General features: G+C 32.7%; 1 protein-coding gene across 1 annotated transcript; it reads left to right on the top strand.

Annotated features, from left to right (window-relative positions):
• Positions 1 to 3,801: 3,801 nt before the first annotated feature.
• LOC130654482 (SCO-spondin-like) lies at positions 3,802 to 21,166 on the top strand. The gene is made up of 21 exons (XM_057457074.1): positions 3,802 to 4,036; positions 7,904 to 7,998; positions 8,284 to 8,406; positions 8,830 to 8,956; positions 9,662 to 9,832; positions 9,960 to 10,124; positions 11,075 to 11,212; positions 11,713 to 11,880; positions 12,270 to 12,434; positions 13,137 to 13,313; positions 13,551 to 13,715; positions 13,968 to 14,138; positions 15,098 to 15,241; positions 16,794 to 16,967; positions 17,423 to 17,722; positions 17,866 to 18,030; positions 18,127 to 18,288; positions 18,562 to 18,732; positions 18,882 to 18,988; positions 19,317 to 19,378; positions 19,631 to 21,166. Exons 3-21 carry the CDS (start codon positions 8,404 to 8,406, stop codon positions 19,674 to 19,676), a joined length of 2,781 nt encoding a protein of 926 aa, XP_057313057.1. The 5' UTR covers positions 3,802 to 4,036; positions 7,904 to 7,998; positions 8,284 to 8,403; the 3' UTR covers positions 19,677 to 21,166.
• Positions 21,167 to 21,676: the final 510 nt, after the last annotated feature.

Raw genomic sequence — 21,676 nt, forward strand, 5'->3', positions numbered from 1 at the left:
ATACTTCATTCTCTATAATCTCACCTTTGCAACGCTTGCATACAAACTGTATGCCAGCTCTTAAGACTGTGGTACTTTAATAATGTGAAAACTAAACAAAAACTTTATGCTAAGCTTAATTAATTTTTGAACTTAACTTCCTACTTCATGTTATAGTCCACAGTGGAAACATGTTTAATTTGTGTTATTTCGAAAAAAAAATTCAAATCAAGGAATTATTTTCATGCAAATGTGAGTTGCAAAATATGGAGTTTGAGAATTTGTAAGATAAAAATGCATTTTTAAAGTTTAAAAGGAATTCTTATGTTTTTTTATTGATATATATATATATTATAATACCTATGTGCGTCAGTCTGTCACACAAAATGGTACCACAAGTAGCAAGATGCACGCCATATGATAAAAAAAGAACAGGCGAACCCGTGGATTTTTCCACGGTCTGCCAACTGGTTTTAATAAATCATCTGAAACATGACTTCTACCTCATTTCTGAACAGAATTTAGAAAAGGCAATAGTTTTCTGCTACATTCACTCCTCTGAAAATTATTGTTATCAGGACTGCGGGTTAAAATGTTTGTTTTGTATGGCTATTATATTTTGTTCAGGTTAATAAATTTTGTGCATTGAAACACAGGAAAGTTTGATATTTGATAGATGAAAATACGTGTGGGTGTTTCCAAGTGCAACATCTCTTTTTCTTGTGACTATGCATGGGGGTAACAACTATTTTAACTGAAATATAATTTCTATTTTCTTCAAAAAAACAAACATTATCAGTGACATTTTTTTTCAAAAATGCCATGCACCTGTTGGTTATCTTTACCATAAAATTAGCTTTCTCTTTAGTGGAAACTATATATACATAAATGTTGCAAAATAAGAAAATATGTTTATTTTTTTACGTTATATACTTTGTTAGTCACCATTGCAGTCTTTTTCAGGAATATTTGCGATATAAAACGCACATGCCAAGAATGTTACACATGCGATACGGGCTCCGAGGTTATTTTTGTTGCACATTCATTTTGCGGTAGAAAGGTGGGGACGTTTTAAATTGTAAACCGCAAACACGATGATCGAGTGTCTACTGGTATAGCGACTCTCTCAATCTTAACTTCCTTTTCTACATGTCTGAAGCATGACTATACTGTCATTTTTATATTTATTGTTTATTTTTGAGGTCATCACAAGCAGATAGGCAAAAATATGCTTTTTTTTCAAATTAAAAAATCTTTATCTACATAAATAAAACTTCGAAATTCATTCAGAAAGTTCAGCTACATTTTAACAAACTTTACACACAAAAAAGAATTATACCGCACATGGGTTTCGTTTTTAAGGCATAAAGAAATAATCCATTAAATTCGGACCTGCTATGGTTTCCAACTGTTTTGTCAAATATAGAAATTATCTACAATTATTTCCATGATAAAATGTCTATTCCGCTTGTAAGTTCAGTTTTGCAGTCTTGCTTAGTCCGTGCTCCTTCAGCGTTCGCCTCCATAATTAGTTAAGGACCACATGGGTGAATTTCTTGGTAAGACCTGGTTACCAATGACAAAGGGGCCAGGCAAAAGAGTGTGTTCTGACCAAGACGGAAATCTATTTTATGGGTTGGTTTTAAAAACTCAATATTTATTTTTTAAGCATGAGATTAATCACACGCCTGAAACTATTTAGGCGTGTGCAAAGGTGTGCGCGTACGATTGCACGCCTCTCCTGAAAAAGACTGCCATTCAAAACCAAGCTTTTATAAATATATACATATCAAAACGCTAAACTGTTAAGTGTTACTGGATTGTGCGATTTGGCTACTTTAACGAAAGAGGAAATCATTGCACATATTGCTTCTGCGAAAATTTTATTAGACAGCTTGGTCGACTAACAAAGCTCTTTAGAAAACATTGAATTTTCTTTGCTTTCTTTTAATATAACTGATCTCGTTGTCTGGCAGGCAAACTTTTTTGTTTTGTTTTATTAAAAACTGATGCTTGCAAAACTTCACTAGAAAAATTTCCATCATTAAGATCCTCAATGTTGGAGGAGGTATAAATATACCTCTAGTTGTTATCCTGGAACCAAAGTAAAGCTGGTTCACCTTATTTGTTATGGAACAGACGGATTGATGATATCATCAAAAAAAATTTGTAATTTAAAAGTCTTATGCAGCAATGACTATTTGTTGATTTATACAACAAAGTGAGCATCTAAAAAAGTAGTCAATTTTTTGAGCTGATTTTAAGGAACTGTTTATTGTTATACATAGTTCATTGTTAATCTATACAACTTTACCAATCCACACTTATGCACTTTGTTTCTGTTTTTGTTTAAAACTTATACTCCAGGACAGGATAGTTTTTTGAGTTAATGGGCAGTATTATTTTCGCAATAGATACTTAGGTATATATATACCATTTGTGTACATTCACCCAAGTAAAAAAATTAAATAGACAACCTTGATTAAAGAAATCACATTCAAAAATGCAAACTGTTATATAAATAGGTAAAATTTGCTTTAGAAAAGTAAAGTAAATAATAGATTTAATGTGTTTTTGGTCCTGCATAATATTTTCAAAAAAGTCTAAAGCAATTTACACTATATATATGTAATGCTGCCTTTTCTTTCTGCCTGGATAAGCACAAAAATGCATGAGTTTCAATAAGCTTCAGGGCTTTCCTGAATCTTGATGGGGTTTGTTTGTTTGTTCTGCATGCGTGCCTGGGGATGTGACTAGCAAATTGTACACATTGTCTACCAACTGCAGAGCTTTGACCATTTGGCACTCTTGTACATATTTAGAAATTGACATAGTCTTTTTCTCAATATTTTTATCCAAGAGTGCGGATAAAGTATACAATAAACCTTGGTCTATTTTATTTATTTGGACTATTTACAATTTTTACCTTTTTATCATTATGTTAATTTCTTGAATTTCAGGCCATCTATATGTTTAAATGTTTCTTCATTGCAAGTATTGATATAATCAGTTGCATACTTTTTGTTGATGCATTTAATAATAAATTTTTTTAATCTGCAAGAGGGCATGAAATAAACCAGAAGTTTTTGTTGCTGATTCATTTCTATAATGTACCAGTGCCCACCTTTATAATCTGTTTTATATTCACATACTAGTTAATTTTCATTTTGCGTGATAAATTTTCACGACTGTTGATTTGATTGCATTGTGTGTCAAACAACAGATTTTCTAGTTAATTTTGTAAAATAAGCATTTTTTGTAGCATCTAAAGTACCTTGATCAATGAAAAATACCCACAAAGAATTAGTACTAATAAGGTAATTACTGGAAGGAATTGTTTGCCAGTGCTTAAAATAAATATTTTATCCCTGGCAGTTACTGTTACTGGGGAGAATATAAAGGGACTGGTTTGCTAATTTTATCTAACTTTTGCTTCTATTTCAGATGATGCATTTAAATATCTATATATATAAATTGTAATTTATCTTGTACTTTGTTTTAACATTTTTTATAAGCACAAAAGCAATAAGCTAAAAGCCGATCAACAATAAAATTTCCTTAACAAAAAACTAAGTATGTGTGATATCCCAAGGGTAAACAAATACATTAGGCTATTTCTTCAGGTTTAATCACCTTAATCAGTAAGAATAAGATATATTGGGCAGAGGGAAGGTATTTAACGGCTTATTTGTATGCTCAAAAAAATTGAGAAAAATGTGGATGCCGTAAAATTACCATCTGCAAAATGACATTTAGGCTTGATGTTTAAATTCTGGAAATGTTAAACATAATGGTGGTTGAAGACATTCTTATATCTGGTGTATGGTGTCTGTGTAGGAAAGTAAAAAAAGTAACTTTTATATTTTAGTCATATGTGAAGTAAACAACCAAAGCTGGGCATCGTGGGGAGTTTGTGAAGTGAGTGGCAATTGTGGCAATTGTGGCAATGGCTTCAGAACACGCCAGCATCAATGTCTTTGTAATGGGGTTCCTTCAACCAGTTGTAACACAACAACTGCACCAATACATGTACAGAATTGTTTTATCTCCTGCAATGGTAAGTGAAATTATTATTACATAGTTGTTACCAGAGATCAAATTAAACTTAATATTGGATATGCATGAGAATTATTATTACTAGCCGAATTCCTGTGAAAAAATCCACTAAATCTCTCATTAGATCCATGAAAGGAATACCAAACAAAAACAGTAATTTGAATTTTTTAAACTCACAATCCATCCTCGACCCCTGGCCTTTTTTATAACAGGAATATGTTTGTAAAATTTTCACAATGTGCAGTTTGTAATGCATCATACCAAATCAGCTATTTAGTCTATTGCATACAGCAATGCTCCCAATGTTTTACACAAAATATGAGAAATCAATAATTTACAACAGATAAAAGAGAAATTAAAAAATTGAATAATTTCTGTATATGTATATCTACCGTAATATTTCAATCCATAATATTAAAAGAACAGTTTGCCCTAAAGACCGAAACTCATAATCAAGAAAATCATTCATTTTGCTTTTATGTATAAAAAAAACAGTGCAAACGTGCCGTTTCCAATTTAAGAATCAAATATATTTCAAAAAATTGTGCAACGTAACAGATGTAAACATTGATTTAACTTTGTTTACATTTAGGTTTATTATAACGACATCAACACTGAATCAGTAGTGTTAAAAACAGTAACAATGGAAAAATTAATTTTTTCATTTTATATAAATTCTACCCTACACAATGTTTTTTTATAAGAATAGTGGTTTTCTTAGTTTCAGCCTCCATGTTCCTAACTTTCTTGACAAATCCTATCCTCATTATTCTTAGTATATTCTTAGCATGGCTATAGCCTAAAATATATAATGCCTTAAAAAAATAAAGGTTGCTATAAGTTAATATAGCTATTGCCAAATTTTTTCTATATTTAGAACAAACAATCGAGGTTAGACATATATATTTTTAGGATGTTCTTAACTTCTGACCCATTTTTTGAGAGTACATTCTTAAAAAAGTGCTTAAAGAAAATACGTTCATGCTAAAGACACAGCAAAGAACTTAATATTTAAGGGAAAGTTTAGCTCTGAAAGTTAAAACAGCTAAAAAATCGGTACACCTAAATTCATTTTTGTACCAGATGTTCTAAACAACACACCTGCTTTTCTTTGGTTTTCTCAGTAGGTCGCTATAGCTAGCATTCTGTGGATAAAAATCCAATCATTTTTTTACTTCAATTACTAAACTTGCTTCGTCCCGTATGTAATTGTCTGATACATTTCCAATCGGTTCTCTTTGTGACGTTATACCATCATTAGTTTTTCTTCTTTTTAGAAAATATTTCTGCCAACAAAATTAACATTTTACACTGGCTCGACAACAACAGTTTTGTTTTTTACATTTTAGATTCGAATTATTTATATTCAAATGCGATAAGTTAGCAACCTTGGTCCCAGAACACAAAATTGGAAAATGTAGAAAAACAAAAGTTGAGCTAACCTCATCATGAGTAAACATTGGCATTCCTTGTTTAAAATAACTTTTTTCAGGATTAATTTGAAAATGAGTCAACTTCTTTGCCTTTTTTATTATTATTATTAATGATTAATTCTAAACGAGTTTACATTGCCGTGACGGGGCTACATTGACAGACGGGGCTACTTTGTAATTTTTTCCCATATCTTTATTTCTCTTTGTTTTTTGCTATATGAAGTGCTTCTGTGATGTTAATGTTCAGCATGTCTTTCAATTGTTGATTCATCATTTTTTACCAAGTTGTTTTTAACCTTAGTGGTGTAGTGGTGTATTTTTTCGTTATGTGTGTTTTAGCATGTAGATCTTCATTGCTTATGGTATTTGGCCATTTTATGTTTAGAACAAATTCTTTACTTAATCTTCTGTGAAAGATGCCTATTTCTTCATTGATGGTTGATGTTATTGTACATGTGTCTGAGTTGTATAAGAAGAATTGCATATATTTTTGTCATGATGGTTTTCTTGTACTAATAAGCAAGCTGTTTTCTCATATTGGTGGTATTTTTAATCCAATAGCGACCCTAGTAATTTGCATTTTCTCCATTTGTTGTCGCTGTTCTTGTTACTGATTTTATATTTCTCTGTATTCTCTTCATTTATTTGTATCCCTCTTAATTTTTCTGGTAGTTCACTTTTAAATTTTTCTTTATTGATGTATTTTGACTTTATTTTACTTATATCATCTGCATATCTCTTATAATAATACGCCAGTTTTGTCTGTCTGTCTGTCTGTCCGTCTGTGACTTTCGCAAAGACGATATTTTTTACCACTCGAATGCGCAAGTTTTTCAAGTTTTTTTGTCAATATCTTTTAACGTCAATATCTTGTATACTAATTTAATGAAGCCATTACAGTGCACTTAAAGCTTTGAGGCCAAATAACTTGGAAACCAGGTGGTGACGTCAATGATTTTTCACCGCGTGGGTAACTAGGGACCACCTAGGATCAATTTGGGTAATTTTCCCAAACCTGGGTTGCCAAATCCGTTTCGGAATAGACGGGTTGATGACGTCATCAAAAAAGCTTCAAATCGTAATATCTCTGCAATCGTTTGTCAAAAGTACATGATCTTATACATTTTCTTGATCAGCGTTTCAAGATCTATATGATAAAAACATTAGATATATAAAATTCTGGAAATTTTTTTTTGTGTTTTTGCAGGTCTTTGTTGACGTCAGCAAGATTTTCAAACCCCTATATTTCCTTATACGTTCGTCTAAAACCCACGATCCTATACATTTTTCTCATCAGCGTTTTAACCTCTACACATTACAGGCAACGAATACACTAAACTTTGCTAAATTTTATTGTATTTGTAAAGTTTTGGCTGTTTTCATATGTATGGTCTTGTATTGGTGGTGTATAATTATTGTTGTTTGATTCGAGTGGTTTTGCTAGATAAAAGGTAAATTCATTTGCACTAGCACAATCACCTTGTGGTTACCAGTATCAGTTAAAAAAATATTTACTTATGTATTGACCACATTTTGCTGCTATAATTTCACATTTAAGAGAATCTGAACTAGATGTAATTCGTTTTTATTGATAATGATGTTAAGGTCGTTTATTAACATTTGACAGCTTATGCTGTCAAATGCCTTGCTCATTTCTAGGAGAATAAGGTATACAGTTTTATGTTTTCATGTTATTGTTCTATCAGTTATCAGTTTGGTGGTAAATACATGTTCAGTTGTTGATCAACTTTTTTGGTATGCAGTTTGGTTGATTGGAATTTTGTCGTTTAGTCTTGATCCAATGCGCTTCATTAAACACATTGCTAGAATTTTTCTAAGAATGGATAGTATTATGATTGGTCAAAAGTTGGGAGGCGGTCCCATGGTTTTTGCTTCAGTTTTCTTTTTTCAGTTGATAAACAACTTGTTTCCGTGAGATACAGTGTGCACATGGTAAACCGGGGTAAAATTAAATTATTCTATCCATAACGACCCAGTACGGCTTTTAAAATAAACAACAAATAAACCCTGTGTGGCAATTTTAGCATAACGCCACAATTTGGGGACACAATGCATGAGGCATAAGAAAGTGACCCGCGATTTTAGTACTATGAACTCACATAGTTACTTACTTAAGTGTACTATTATTATTGTAACTTGCACTAGGTTTTTGAGGTTTCAAATATCCCTGGGAGGGAGACAACCAAATATAAGCCTTAAAATAACTTAGTTGATACTTCTTGTGTATTTACCTTTTACAATATTACCATTTAGACCAATGCAAAGGGTGAGTAACAATGCTCAAGAAAGTGACCAAATTTTAATCCTTTTGAGCAGTATTTTAGAAGTTATGACATGACAATGTCTTGGTGCAATCGTTATAGTTATTACCATGCAGACACAGCAAACTCATTCATGTTCATACCATTTTTTAGATACTTGTCCGGCTGAAAAAACGAATGGACTTAGTTTGACATATTATCAACTTAACGAAACAGACTATGGGAATGAATCACACATTGCTTACACGGTTTGTGGCAATCCCTACTTTTGTTTGTCCTTGTTTAATGATACTTTTTCTTGTTTGTAATTGGAAATGGAAAGATACTATTTAAAAAAACATTCTAAAATGTGTTTGAAATCCCCCCAAATATATTATAAAATTGCTAAAATCTTTATACCTTTTTTTGAGTTTATATAAAGTGAAATTCCAGATTGGAATAAAGTGAATGCTCCAGGGAGGTGCATCTGTGCATCAAGGTATGTATGTATAGTTACAGTTTTATAGTGCTTTTGTTTGTTTGTTTTTCTTTAGGGATGTTTGCCAAAGCTGTCATATATTTATTTACTTAAATACCAATTGAGTGGAAAGCATGGAAGCAGCAACAATATCCTAACTCAATTTTTAAGATTTGGAAGTTTACTGCAAGTTAAGATGGTGAGTTATTAAATGTTGCTATGTGCTGCATTTCCTCCCTTAGTACAGACTTGGGAACGTAGGAGATAACCCTTTGTGGAATTTAATTCATGTTGCTAAGTTTCTCAAAGCTATAAGCCATTTAAATATTGCACTAATAAGTGAGACTAAAACCCTATCTATACAATCTGAGACAATTCTTTTCAAGTATGGTCAAACTGTGAAGAAAATATACAGTTATTTTTTGTTAAGCCACAAAAATGGAAAAATATTGCATATAGTAGTTATAGCAAATTTTTAACTTGTACCCAAGAAGTTAACCAGATCTTTCTTATAGTCACCAGCCCTTTCTTATAACTCACCCACATTCTTGTTCTAAGCTTGTGTTTCTAAATTAACACTTGTGTGATGATTTCATTGACACAAAATGTGTTTTTTATTTAGACCTGGCTAATGGATCCTATTGATTTTGTATTGGCTCCACCCGTACTCTCACAGTGTGTCATGGATTCCTTTAACAAACTTAATTTACCTGCATATAAAACAATGTCTGTGCGAATCATGTACTGCAGTAAGATTACAATTCTTTCACATAAGCGTGTTTTATTGAATTTGCCATAACTTTTATTATGTAAAGTTATATATACGTGAATTTTGCATACAAAGCACTTGTTTTACACCATTTTCATTAGCTGTAGGTTATATATGTGCTTATCTTTAGCACAAAAAATATCTTAAACATGATTGGCTCAGAGGAGTAAGATATACACCATGCTTCTGATTTGGAGTGCAATTTTTAATGATCCGAATCCAATTTTAAATATTGGAGTGCAAAATGTTTTCATAATGGCAGGAATTTGCTGAGTTAAATATTATACCATTTACACCAACAAAGCGTTGTTTATTACTAATGGTAAAAGATGAATTGAATAGTTTAAAATGAAAACAATGTTGGCAACAGGAAAAATTAAAGGCATAAAACACTTAATAAAAAGTTTAAAACAATATTCCAAAACCAGGTAACGAAAAAAATTTAAATTAGTAATTGCTAGTTTATAGCTACCTAGTTCTAAATTGTCACAAGAAACGTTAAAATAAAATTTTAAATGCTCATTGACTCAACATGAGCTTACTGCGCCTTCTACTGTTTTGTTTTGAAAAATTTAAATGATTATTTTTTTCTGAATTTTCTGGAGATTTCTAACTGTTTTAAAAATCCTTTTATTTAAAGAACTCAATAAATACTAATAACATTGTTGGAAAAATTGCCTTTTAGCTGCACCTATGTTTGGAGAATGGAGTCAATGGTCGTTATGCAATAGTGAGTGTAACATGACTGGCACAGCCAATCGAAGTAGAAACTGTGTTCGTGAGGGACATAACGTGTCTGCAGATTACTGCTACGGAATGCATCTAGAATACAATGTTTGTCTTGGACCATGTTATGGTATAACTTTAGACTTTTAGTTCATGTTTTTAATTCTTCTATCGATTTTAAGAATCTGTTGATCGATTTTAGAAGAGTATGAGTGCATTTTTATAGGAGTCTTTCCTATTGTTTTTAAAACGTTTAGAATGGTCCGAATGGAGTCCAATCGGTCATTGCAATGGAGAATGTGGAAATGCAACTTTGCAGTATAACCGCACATGTTTACTTGATAACTCCACTGTTGCATTAAGTGAATGTGTTGGGAATCATTCTAAAGTTGAACCTTGTTACACTGGCACGCCCTGTTACAGTAAGTATATATAGCTATGCGGTGCCCTAAACTCTAACATGAATTTTGAATCCAGTGATTTTCAAAAGATCACTTTAGCGATGCACGATTTTTTTAAAAAAACTTAGTGAAGGATCTAGTTGTGAAAGTTTCTTAATTTTGGTCTAAATTTAAAGTGATGTTAGTTTTTTATTCGGTTTCTAATTGTTTTTATTAAAAATATGTATCTAATGATGCTAGTTTAAATATTTCCTAATTTATAGGGACTTGCTTTATTTTCAAAATTATTTTGTAGTTTTTTAAATCTTAACTTGAAAAATAAAAACATTGGATTTTTTAATTGTATTTGAAACAAATTTGTCTCTGCAAATTTGTCTCAGCTTCATTTGTATAGAAGTTTTCCTTTCAAGATAATTTCCTTAAATAAGAAGTCAATAAAAAAAGTTTCTTTACCAAAAAATAGCCATAACAATGCAGTTGTAATTAAGTTATAATTGTAATAATAATATAAACGTGTATCTTTATTAATTCCAAGCAACTCAAACAACTAAAACATTAAAAGTACTGTTCTACAGAATTCCAACTCAGAAGGCCATTAATTATTCTTTTTTTCTAAGGCAATGTACAACAAAAAATTTTATTACAAAAACCTTTAGCTTAAAAATTGCTTTAATTTAGAATTCCTAGCAACTTTTTCAGGCTTTTGATTTTGCAGGAGCAGATTCTTTTGGTTGATAATTTGCAAAAAATTTGGTACAAATTTTTACATAATAAGCGTAGATACAAGATGTATGGAATTTGTAGCCGTTGCTCTATTGTAAGACGAAAATATTTGTTATGCCATACACTTCTCTTGCAATTAAATACCTTGCAGTCGTTACATATTTTAAAAGAGTCATTTGTACAATAATGACCTCCTTTTGCCTTTTTACATGATACTTTTTATTATGTTTGTTATTCTTTCTCCACAGACTTCGATGAATGGACGTCATGGTCAACTCATTATTTTGGTTTGACAAGCTATTCAAATCGCAGCAGGGACTGTTTGGAAAACAATGTGACTGTCACTGATTCACACTTTTGTAATGGAAGTAATAATGAGACTCTAGGTAGCTGGATTGTTGTTGCACATATAAAACAAGGGGAAGGAACTGAAAAATTATTTTCATGCGTAGCACATGCGAATTTTGATTAGATACGTTAAAAATTGTGGCTAGGATCTTTCTATAAAAATAGATTTCTGGAAACTCTTTTGTTAATCTTTTTATCACCGTGTTTTATTTATTTTTCTTTGTAATCTTGCTCCAGGCATAAGGGATTTGTGACGACAAAATTTTATGTGTTAGAAACTTCTAATTTTTGAAAATCGTGAATTAACCCCTTTTATATATTAACTTTAATTCTAAATTAAAAATCTTTGTAACCTGTTATTTTAATTTTTATTGTAGCAAAAAATATCTTAGTCTGCAAAGTTAAAATGGTAGATCGTTTGGTAAAAAAATGTAGTCAGTAAAAGCGTTGGTCACTAGTCCAAAGCTTGATAAGGTGTAAATTTTTGTCAATATCCGCACTGTATGAAGTTCATTTGAAGAAAATTCCTAATTTTTAGTACTGACATGGAGTGAATGGTCTCCCTGTGTCGGGCCATGTGGTTTCAAAAAAAGTAACCGGACAAGATCATGCCTTTCAAATGGTGATGTCATCTTCAATGACACTATTTGTGGTTTGTTAGAAGAAGTTAACTCAACTTGTGCCATAGAGATTTGTTATGTCTTCAGTAAGTATTGTTCGTTTTGTTTGCACTTTAAACAAATAAATAAATGTGATTGGAATCTTACATGATATTTCCTGTTCAAAATAGACAAGAAGTGATTTATTTTTTTATTCTTTGGTTATACTAACTTTTAAATGATTATAAAATTATTTAATTCATTCCTATTTGCCAGTTTTATTATCTATTTTAAGCAGAACAGTGTACTGTTACCAGCAACCTATAACTGCTCAAAAAAATATATATGAACCTGTTTCTTCTGCAAAACTGAAATTGCTATTCTAAAATTGCTAACTCGATTAGCCAGTTATGTGGTTATTTAAATAAAGCGAGTAAAACGTTTGGAGAATCAAGCGGCTACTGTCTGTAAAAAACTTTCTTATAAACCTTTTTAGATGTTACTTCTTGGAGCGAGTGGACTGAGTGTAACGTATGCGGATTTGGGAACATAACCCGAAATCGTACATGTCTCAGAAATGGAACAGAATATGAATGGCAGGGGTGTGCCACTGACAATCAAACTGAAACAATATCATGTTTTTCTACAGTTGAATGTGCAAGTAAGTTTTCTAGCATATTTATTACATATACGATTTTTATACTAGACTGTTTTTTTTTACATCTTCTAGGATTTTATTTTGCGCATTTTGTGCATTATGCCCTGCATGACATCCTGCAGACTTTTTAATTTACGTGGGCACTCTACAATTGTCCAGCTGAATGTCGATACGTTAACAAAAATTCTTTATTTATTTCCGCAATTTTTTTGCCAACGTGGTTTTTACTGACTTACATATAATATGAGCATCAAAAGTTTTGCTTTCTTTTTTTAAAAATTTTACTGTTGATTCTGCATAGACGAATGCAAAAAATATGTGTTGCCCGACGTGAAACGCATTTTTGCCGACGTAAAGTAGCCAACTAGTCTTCGAATCTAGCATTATTTTCTGACTTAAAATAAATTGTATTAGAAAGGCTGCATAGTACTCCATATGATATTCTGTGTAACACCAACACAGAAATCACTCAACTAGATTACCGGCTAACATGTCAATCTTGTTTTCATGCTAAATGCTAAAGAGAATTCACACTTTATGTCTCTGAAAAAACTCGACCTCGGTTTGAACCCAAGACCTTCGGCACTGGAAGTGAAAGCTCTTTCACTAGACTATCAGTCGGCCAGTCTATTTTAGTTAAGACATACCATAAAGCAGGTTAATAAATGACAAAGGTAGGGTACAAAATATTTCAAATATTTTTAGATATTACTTTGTGGAGTGAATGGAGTGACTGCGCAGGCGAATGCGACTTTGGAACAAGAACTCGTTCGCGAGAATGTATGAAGAACAATGCTACAATTGAATGGATCGTGTGTAATACAACGGAGCCGCAAACTGAAACAGAAAATTGCACGATGGACATTTCATGTCCCTATATACGTACGTAAGGCAAAGATCGCAAAAAATAGGACACCAGAGTTAATTAGAAATATCTAAAATTCTATATCAGAAATCTTTTAAAGTATTATCATTTAGTACACTTTGCAACACTTTAGTACTATTGCACACAGTCTGAATCTAAATTTTCTTTGTTTATGTGGACAAATTTCTCTTTGGTTACTGTTGTTGCAGATTTTAATTATTATGCAAATGCAAGAAACGCTTTCTGTATTTTAGTATCCCTTTGGAGTAATTGGACAGAATGCAATGGAGTATGCCCTGATGTACTTGCAACTCGTACAAGACAATGCTTGAAGAGTGACGTTGAATTCGACTGGTCTAATTGCAATACTACAGAACTTCAAACTGAAGAAAAATCTTGCTTTACTGAATTTTGTTTAGGTAAGAATTACATTTACTGTTTCTTTGGAAGGGTCAGAAAGAATACTTTTTAAATTAGATGTGTGTGCTTCAGCAAATAGAACTATCTGTGGTCCATTTACTGTGGTGGATTTATGTTCTACATGGCACAATGTGCCCTGGGATGCTATTAAAAATTCTATTTATTTTTTTTTACCTGAAACATATTGAGAGGTTTACAAAGATTTCGATGTATTGGTATTTTTGATGCCTTACATTTTTTGTCTTATAAAGATGTATCCGAATGGAGTGAATGGTCGGAATGCATAGCAGATTGTGAGGCTGGTGTCAAATCACGAAACAGATCGTGCATACATAATGAAACAGAAGTTGAGTGGGATTTGTGCTCAACGTTCGGTAATGACACTGAAACCGAATCATGTGATACTGGTATTGAATGCTTGGGTAAGTGCGCTTAATGTACCTACTGGTATCTTGATCGTACTCGTACCGCCTCTCTCTTTGTCATTATGTAAGGCAAGCGGGATAGAATAATCCAGCGCAAACGGATCAAACATTTCATCAACTATTTTTGTTTCTATATTGGATGGAATCGAATTTTTGATTTGCGTATTTTGATAAAGCATTATTAATGCAGTCTGATAGTTCATTCATTCGCATCTTCAAAATGGATGGTAACGCATCAATGGCGATGTTGGTCGTCTTAAACGAGTTACCTAGTAGATTCTAGTGACGGAAAAAACACTCGAGAAAAAAACAAAGGAATGAGTAAAAAAAGAAGACAAAATGTATTTTATAATGATTCAAGAACTAAAAATGATGGACTGATTCGGTTTCAAGGAGATGTTACCGATTGACCTTTTGAACTTGAGTTATCTTAGAAAAAATATTTTTACTTTTGAGCCTCTTTGTCTTTTTTTGCTGTATCGTAAAAGCAACACCTGCTAAGAACTGTTGTTCTTTATCCTCACTAAAAGAATCCAATTTTACACTATTCAGTATAAAATATTTATAACCAGTCTTCTAAAGCACTTCATAGCACTCACTCTTAATGAAAGTATCAACAAAACAAATATACAATTCGAACGTTTAACGTTCGTAAAAAAAAATTTAAAAAGTGGAAATATTTGATGAAAAACTCCATCAAATCGATCAAACATAAAATTTTTCCATTTGAAGAAGAAATATGTGTGGTGAAATATGTTCGCGAACATATTTCATCGAACATTTTTTTTTATATTTATGAAAAAAATTGCATATACACAAAGTGATCAAACATTCCACCAAAAATCAGAAAGTGCTGGTATTTGATGAAATGTTTGATCGGTTTGCGCGCCGAACGTAGTTTGTAAAATTACTTGTTATACTACTTGTTTCAAAAACGTGGTTATTATTTACCTCAGGATGGAGCGAATGGACATATGGAAAGTGTAACGTAACATGTGGTGGTGGTAAAAAAGGGGATACAAGAAAATGTTTACAAAAAAATGGCATCTGTATAGGTCAAAGTGTTAAAATAACAGATTGCAATGAACAACCCTGTCCAGGTAAAAATGTATACGTTAAATTTAGCAGGTTGTTGTATTATATTGCAAGTTTTTTGTGTTTATTAGCTCTAAGGAACCTTTATAGGGAATAACCAAGGAGAAAATTAGTTTTGCGCGGAGTAATTCAACTGATATCGAAGAATTTTAGGGTTTTTAATGTAAAAAATACAAAGTTTTATTGGCTTGGTTGGGCTTCAATAGAGCAGATTTTATTTTTGTAAAAGGGACTGATTTTTATGGCTCATAACATTTTTCGTATAACGTTGATGTCAAACAACTTTTTATCGCAGAAATGAACGGAAGTGTTTACAAAGGTCATGCTACAACTCACCTTGATATAGATCATTAACACATAGACTCCAAAGGATGCAAATTGGCGCCAAAGCAAGTCGTCCATTAGCCATAATTCGTGATCACGCAACTTTAAGTTATCAAAAAGTGGCTTTATTTCTTATGCAGCAGTGCTCATGTTCACCAACATTGAGGTAACAGGTGACTAGAAATCTGGTTCAATAACGTTTTTGGTGAAAAACCATAAAACTTCAGGGTTTTCGAAAAACGGCTGCAAGCTCCTGCAGTTAAATCACGACACGGAAATTGAGTAAAACTTTTGTTATCACCATTTAAAGGGCCTGAGAAACCTTTCGCACTGACATAATATGCAAAGATATATAACAGTGAGAGTCTCGGCATGCCGATGTCAGCATCGGAGATACCTCACCTAAACATTGTGCGTAGTCACGTTATCTGATAGCGAGAGAAATTTTTCAAAACCATCTGAAAATTTGGCCGCCATAATCAAAATGAAGAATGAAGGTAGCTAAAAAGTATTAAAATGTAGGCTACATCTATTTTATAAGCAAATTAAAAAACCAAAATCCGGGTGAGATATGCGTATACAAAAAAACACAATTAGCCTTAAACTTTGCTTACGTTATGCTTGTTATGTTATACCTCATTCCGTTTTTCATACAACTATCTTCTTTTGCATACGGACGGGCAGAAAATAATATGTATAAATTTCAACTTCCAAAGTATCGAAATCTCTTTAGACGGTTAGTAAGCTGTAGTACGAGTTCAGATGTTGTCAGCTATAATTAGGCTTTTGGGGACTAGCTTTAACCCTTAGATTCTGAAATACCTTAATTGATGTCACAGTAAGGCTGAAATACCGATATGCCATCTACTAGCTGTAACTCATGACTCCTTGAGATATTGTAACAGCAGGTAGCCAGATGTCGATGAAAGATTGTCAGCGAGGATCATGGATATTTCAAGTTTTTTCTTTCTTTTTGAGTCCAAGGTTAAATTAAATTTCCAGATATATAAAATAGGAAGTTTGCTGAAACAAGTTTATTCTATCGCAAGACATTCGAAATTCTACATGTTTGAAAGAATTATTATTACGGATTACATTATTATTTCTCAACCTGAAAAAGTTGAACTTTAGCAAACTTCCTTTTTTAATATTTAAAATGAAGATTTTCTTCTTTTTTACGTTTAAGAAGGCGGAAACAACTTCTTTTAACATTTAATGTTTTTCTGTTTGTAGTACATGGCAACTGGTGTGAGTGGACAGCATGGACAGTGTGTTCAGCTAGTTGTAATGGAGGAGTGCAAGTCAGGGCTCGCACGTGCACAAACCCACCACCTGCATTTGGTGGTGTAAACTGTAGCGGTATAACACAAGAAAGTAGATCTTGTCATACTGGTATCTCATGTTCTGGTAAATGTTTTTATGATAAAATATCTTAAACCAACTGAGTTCGTGCATATTTATTAGATATGAAATGAACACAATCTGACCTTTACCGGTGTTTTTCAGGTTGTGCAGCGACTCCTAAAACCACAAAAAAAAAGCTGAAAATATTAGAGAATTTCAAAGTAGATTAAAAAAGACAGAAGAGTCAGAAAAATGATAAAGAAAATTTTTGTTTTGTAGTAGTTGTAATAAGTAAGAAAGTTCGGCAAATTTTACATAGTAAAGTCAAAGAATTTTAATTGAAGACTAGTTAAAACATAAAACGAACATTGGCTCTGCTGCACTACCAACCTGTGAGATATCCTAAAATCAACTTGGCTAAAAATATTTAAGCAGGTCTACCTGTAATAAGTAAACAAGGAGCACTTATCTATATTGGCTGATAAAGTATTAACATTCAAATATAAAAATTTTCTTAGGGTTATACTTAGCCGCAGCAGGCAAGGATTGTAGCAGCCACTGCGATTCCTTTGGCAAGGTATGTTGGCCGCATGTTAGGAAATACATTGGAGAAAATGCAGCAACGGCTTTTGCAGCAGTTGGTGTCCCGTGCAGTAGCTCTGAAACCAGCGAAGTGATATGGTCAAAGCCTTATCATCCCAGTCTCAACACCGTTACAGGTGGTTGTGAAGGTGTTAGGAATGTTAGCACAGATATCGTTTGTAACAACACGAACGTGCCACCATCAGCCAGAAGGTTATGTTATTGCAAGTTACAAGGTACATTGTATGACGCTTTATAAAAGATTGCAGATTCTCAGTTTTTAAATATACTTCAGAAACAATAGAGACTGCTTTTAGTACGATAACTTCCGGTTTTCCGTGTTTGGTAAACATAAAAGTTTCTAAACATTTTATTGTAGATGATATCATGTACGACGAATGGTCTCTTTGGAGTGAATGTAGCACCACCATGTGCGGTCATGGTTTTAAAAAGAGACACCGAAGGTGTATAGACACAAGGTTTTGTTCATCAGAACAGATTGATAAAAAAGCATGTAACGAAGTGCCCTGTCCATTAGATGGAGGTTTGCATCAACTTTATTAACTTTTATTTTATGATCTTCTGTCTAATAAGGAAAGCTGGTTGGTCAACAATTTTGAAATAAACTCCTTGCTTATAGGATGGTCAACATGGAGTCCGTGGAAAGAGTGTAGCAAAGAATGCGGGAACGGCGAAAGAAAAAAAGTACGTCAATGTACCTCGCCTCGCCCGCTTTATGATGGAAGACTCTGTTATGGAATGTCAGAATACACTGAAGGCTGCAATTATGGTCTGTGTCCAGGTACGTTTGATTTCTTTTGAATTGTTCTCAAAGGTGTACAGCGAACCATTAAGTAAATACTGGAAATGATTTTGCGCAGAAAGTTGTTTTAAGCCATGTAATATAATGTGCAGCGCTGCCAAAAGTTGGTGCAGAGAGACTGTTTTTATTAAATAATAATAGATAAAAAAGATTATTCAAGGAGGTCAATTATCTTGACCAATCTTATACCTGGTCACTACCCAGATGTGTAAGAGACTCGTTATATATTTTAAATGTCTTACGTATTTTTAGTCCATGGAGGCTGGGGTAACTGGTTGCCATGGAATTTTTGCGACAAACCATGTGGAGGAGGCAACAGAACTCGCTACCGTGTGTGTGACAATCCAACACCAAAGCTTGATGGGATATATTGTCAAGGAAGTGAGAAGGAACATCAAAAGTGCAATAAACGGCCATGTAGAGGTCAGTTGAAACTTCATTTAATTTTTATCATATTTACAGAAGAATGTGAGAAATTTTGTTGTGTTAATGTACTAAATGCGTTTACAATTTCTTTGAATGAAAGTTTTTTTCTTGTCATCAAAACAGTTCCTTCTTTTTGTCGTTTTTAGAGTCAAAGATAAATATTCGTTTGGCTTTCACCAAAGAGAAATTTCATCCATTGATGAGTAAAGAAAGTATGCCCCACGATTTGTTGAAGGAGAAGATTCTTCACAATGTACGTATCTGGTTCACCTGCTGTTTTTTATAATTTTCTTTCATTATCAAAATCACTGCAGTGTCAATATCAACATTAAAGTTCCTCTCTAATTTTGAAACTTTGATAAATGATAGAACCACATATTGTTTTAATGCATGTTGGATAAAAATTAAATCATTTTCATTTGTTTTCTATTTTGTTCAACTTTTGTTGTTGTTTTAAATTTTTACCTATATGACGACATCCATTTGTTTGATGTTAACGCACACGTTTTAGAAATATCTAATACTTTTTCCTCGATTTTTCTCACATGTGTGCTTGCTTATTCAGACTTCTTTTTCTTTAGATTAAAAGCCTTTATAAAGACAAAGGATTAAGGGTAAAAAAGATCATCATACATAGTTTCAGGTATGATTTTTTATTGTGTGTTGTAACTGCAGGAACAAATGCGGGAATAGAGGCATGGTAACGAGTTTTTTGCGTCAATGTTTAAATAACTGATTCCATTTCTTCCAAAATCAATTCGGTTTGTGTTTTCAGTAGTGTTGACTAATGCTTTGACAGATATAACCTTGGAAAATTTTCTCAAAGGAATCATATTATCGAATGTCAGTTTAAACATCTTATTTGATCCAAACAAATGGTATTCTTGTGTTATAGTGACGGTGGGGATTATTCTGATGACTATTTACCGAATGCTACGTAATGAGACCAATCAGAAAGATGTGTGCCGAGAAGACGTAATGTATTGGTGTCTAGTAATTAAGTGATCGTTTTATTTTTTAAAAAAACGAATGGGAACAGGAAGAAAAGCTATTTGGAATAGTTTATTTAAAATCTTAACTTCTTCGACAATGCCAAAAAAATTGCAACTTAATTGAATAAATTTTCGCGAGAATTAATTTGGGCGAAATGATTTTGTTGCCAATGTCGCCATTTGTAAAAACATGTTCTTGCGATTTTTTGTAAAATTTATTATTTGCGAAATTAAATGCCCTGCGAAATTCATTGTTTCGAAATCTTGTTTTTGTGTAGTCTGTGTATTCCCGTAGATGCACCAATTTTGAACCGTACATTGTTTATTTAGTAGCAGAAATATTTTTTATGATTAGAACTTATTATCAGAATGAGAAAGCATTGGTACCAGTAAAAAGGATAAAGAAAAGTCTTACGAATAAATATTTTTACTGTATTTGTTAGAAAACGGGTTGAACGGTTTCTGTTAGAACGTTAATTGTTGATCTTTCGTGGATTACGCGGTTTCAGGTTTGAGAATATATCGTTTTCTTTGATCCGACGTCGGTTTCCAGACATTTGCAGCAAAAATAGCAAAATTCTCGCAAAAATTTATTCTATTAAAGCAATTTGTTTAAGTTGTTGCATGTTTACACACAAGCTACCTTTTGGTAAAAAAAGTCAGAAAAAAAAATCAGCAAAAAATTTAGTCACTTCAGCATAATTTATTCACTTTTTTCCGACTAAATTTTAGGCTGGCCAAAAAAGTTTGAAGTTTTTTTTCTTTTTCACCAATAAGGCATTTTACTCTGTATTATTTATCAACAAATTTTGCTTGATATTTTTTTGTTCATATATTAGCATGTATATGTGTGTGTACATTTTGAATGACGAAGGTTTGCTGACTTCAAGATTTTTTAGCAAAAAGCCTGAGATATGTACATTTTGTAAATATTTTATTTGTTTTCATAGGTTGTTCGTTTTGTTTATTTTCATTGTAATAAACTATTTACTTTCTATAATTAGTTATGGCATGATTTGTAGATATATAGCACAGCCGTAGCATCCTAGGGAGTGAAGGTTAGGAGAAACCATGGCCCTAAAAGTTTATTTTAATCATGGATAATATGGGTGTAGGATGCGTTTTTTATTGATCAAGGGTGGTGCAATCTCAAAACTTTTCCCTCAGGCTTCAACACAACCATGCTGGGACCACATACAACGGTAAATTAAGATCCCACCGTTCCCCCCCCCCCTCCCCCCCAAAAATAATGGTACGCCTGCTACGGCTCTGTAGTATATACCAAAAGGTATAATATTTATAATATTTTTTCGGAGGGATGGAGATGAAGCCGTTATGGTGGAATACCCACCTGTACTTAAGTAATATTTTAAAAGATGTGTGCTTTTCGATAAAATAAATTGTATGCTTAATAATCCAAATAAATGAGTTTAAATGAGTGTAAAAGTATGTTTGTTTTGGCAGTGCGTTAGACGCATTCTTGGCAGTGCGTTAGACGCATTCTATCTTCCTTCGATTACTTAAAAAAATGAGCTTATTGTGGTATAGCTTCCTCTTCCGACCACACTGAGCAAAAATTTGAACATGTTATCTTTATACTGTTTATTTTTCAACGGATTCGTTCTAAACGACGAATTAAATTACACACTGGCAATTACAATATCTATCAAACCATACTCTAATTCTGTCTGCCTGTGACAGGCAAATCGACCTAACAGACTGTTGAACATTTTCATAATACAACACTCACCGTACGTTCGTCTGTTTGTCTGTGGGTGAGTGCGTGAGCCAAAAAAGTAACTGCGAATTGCGCGGGTTTCTCTAAGGGCTATAATGTACGTTACTCACAGTATTAGCATAAAAAAGGGTGTTTAAATTCTAATCCGGCTTATCCACAGCTTTTTTTTTTGCTTTCTTGTTTTGTATCTCCTTTAGTCAAAACCGTAATT

Source organism: Hydractinia symbiolongicarpus, chromosome 8, assembly GCF_029227915.1.
Source record: "Hydractinia symbiolongicarpus strain clone_291-10 chromosome 8, HSymV2.1, whole genome shotgun sequence".
NCBI lineage: Eukaryota > Metazoa > Cnidaria > Hydrozoa > Anthoathecata > Hydractiniidae > Hydractinia > Hydractinia symbiolongicarpus.

What these genes read in the sequence shown, in the direction of transcription:
- LOC130654482 (XM_057457074.1), top strand. An exon ending in TACTGGTATCTCATGTTCTG is followed by an intron (nt 16,968 to 17,422) that starts GTAAATGTTTTT and finishes AAATTTTCTTAG; the next exon opens with GGTTATACTTAGCCGCAGCA. An exon ending in ATCATCATACATAGTTTCAG is followed by an intron (nt 19,379 to 19,630) that starts GTATGATTTTTT and finishes CTTGTGTTATAG; the next exon opens with TGACGGTGGGGATTATTCTG.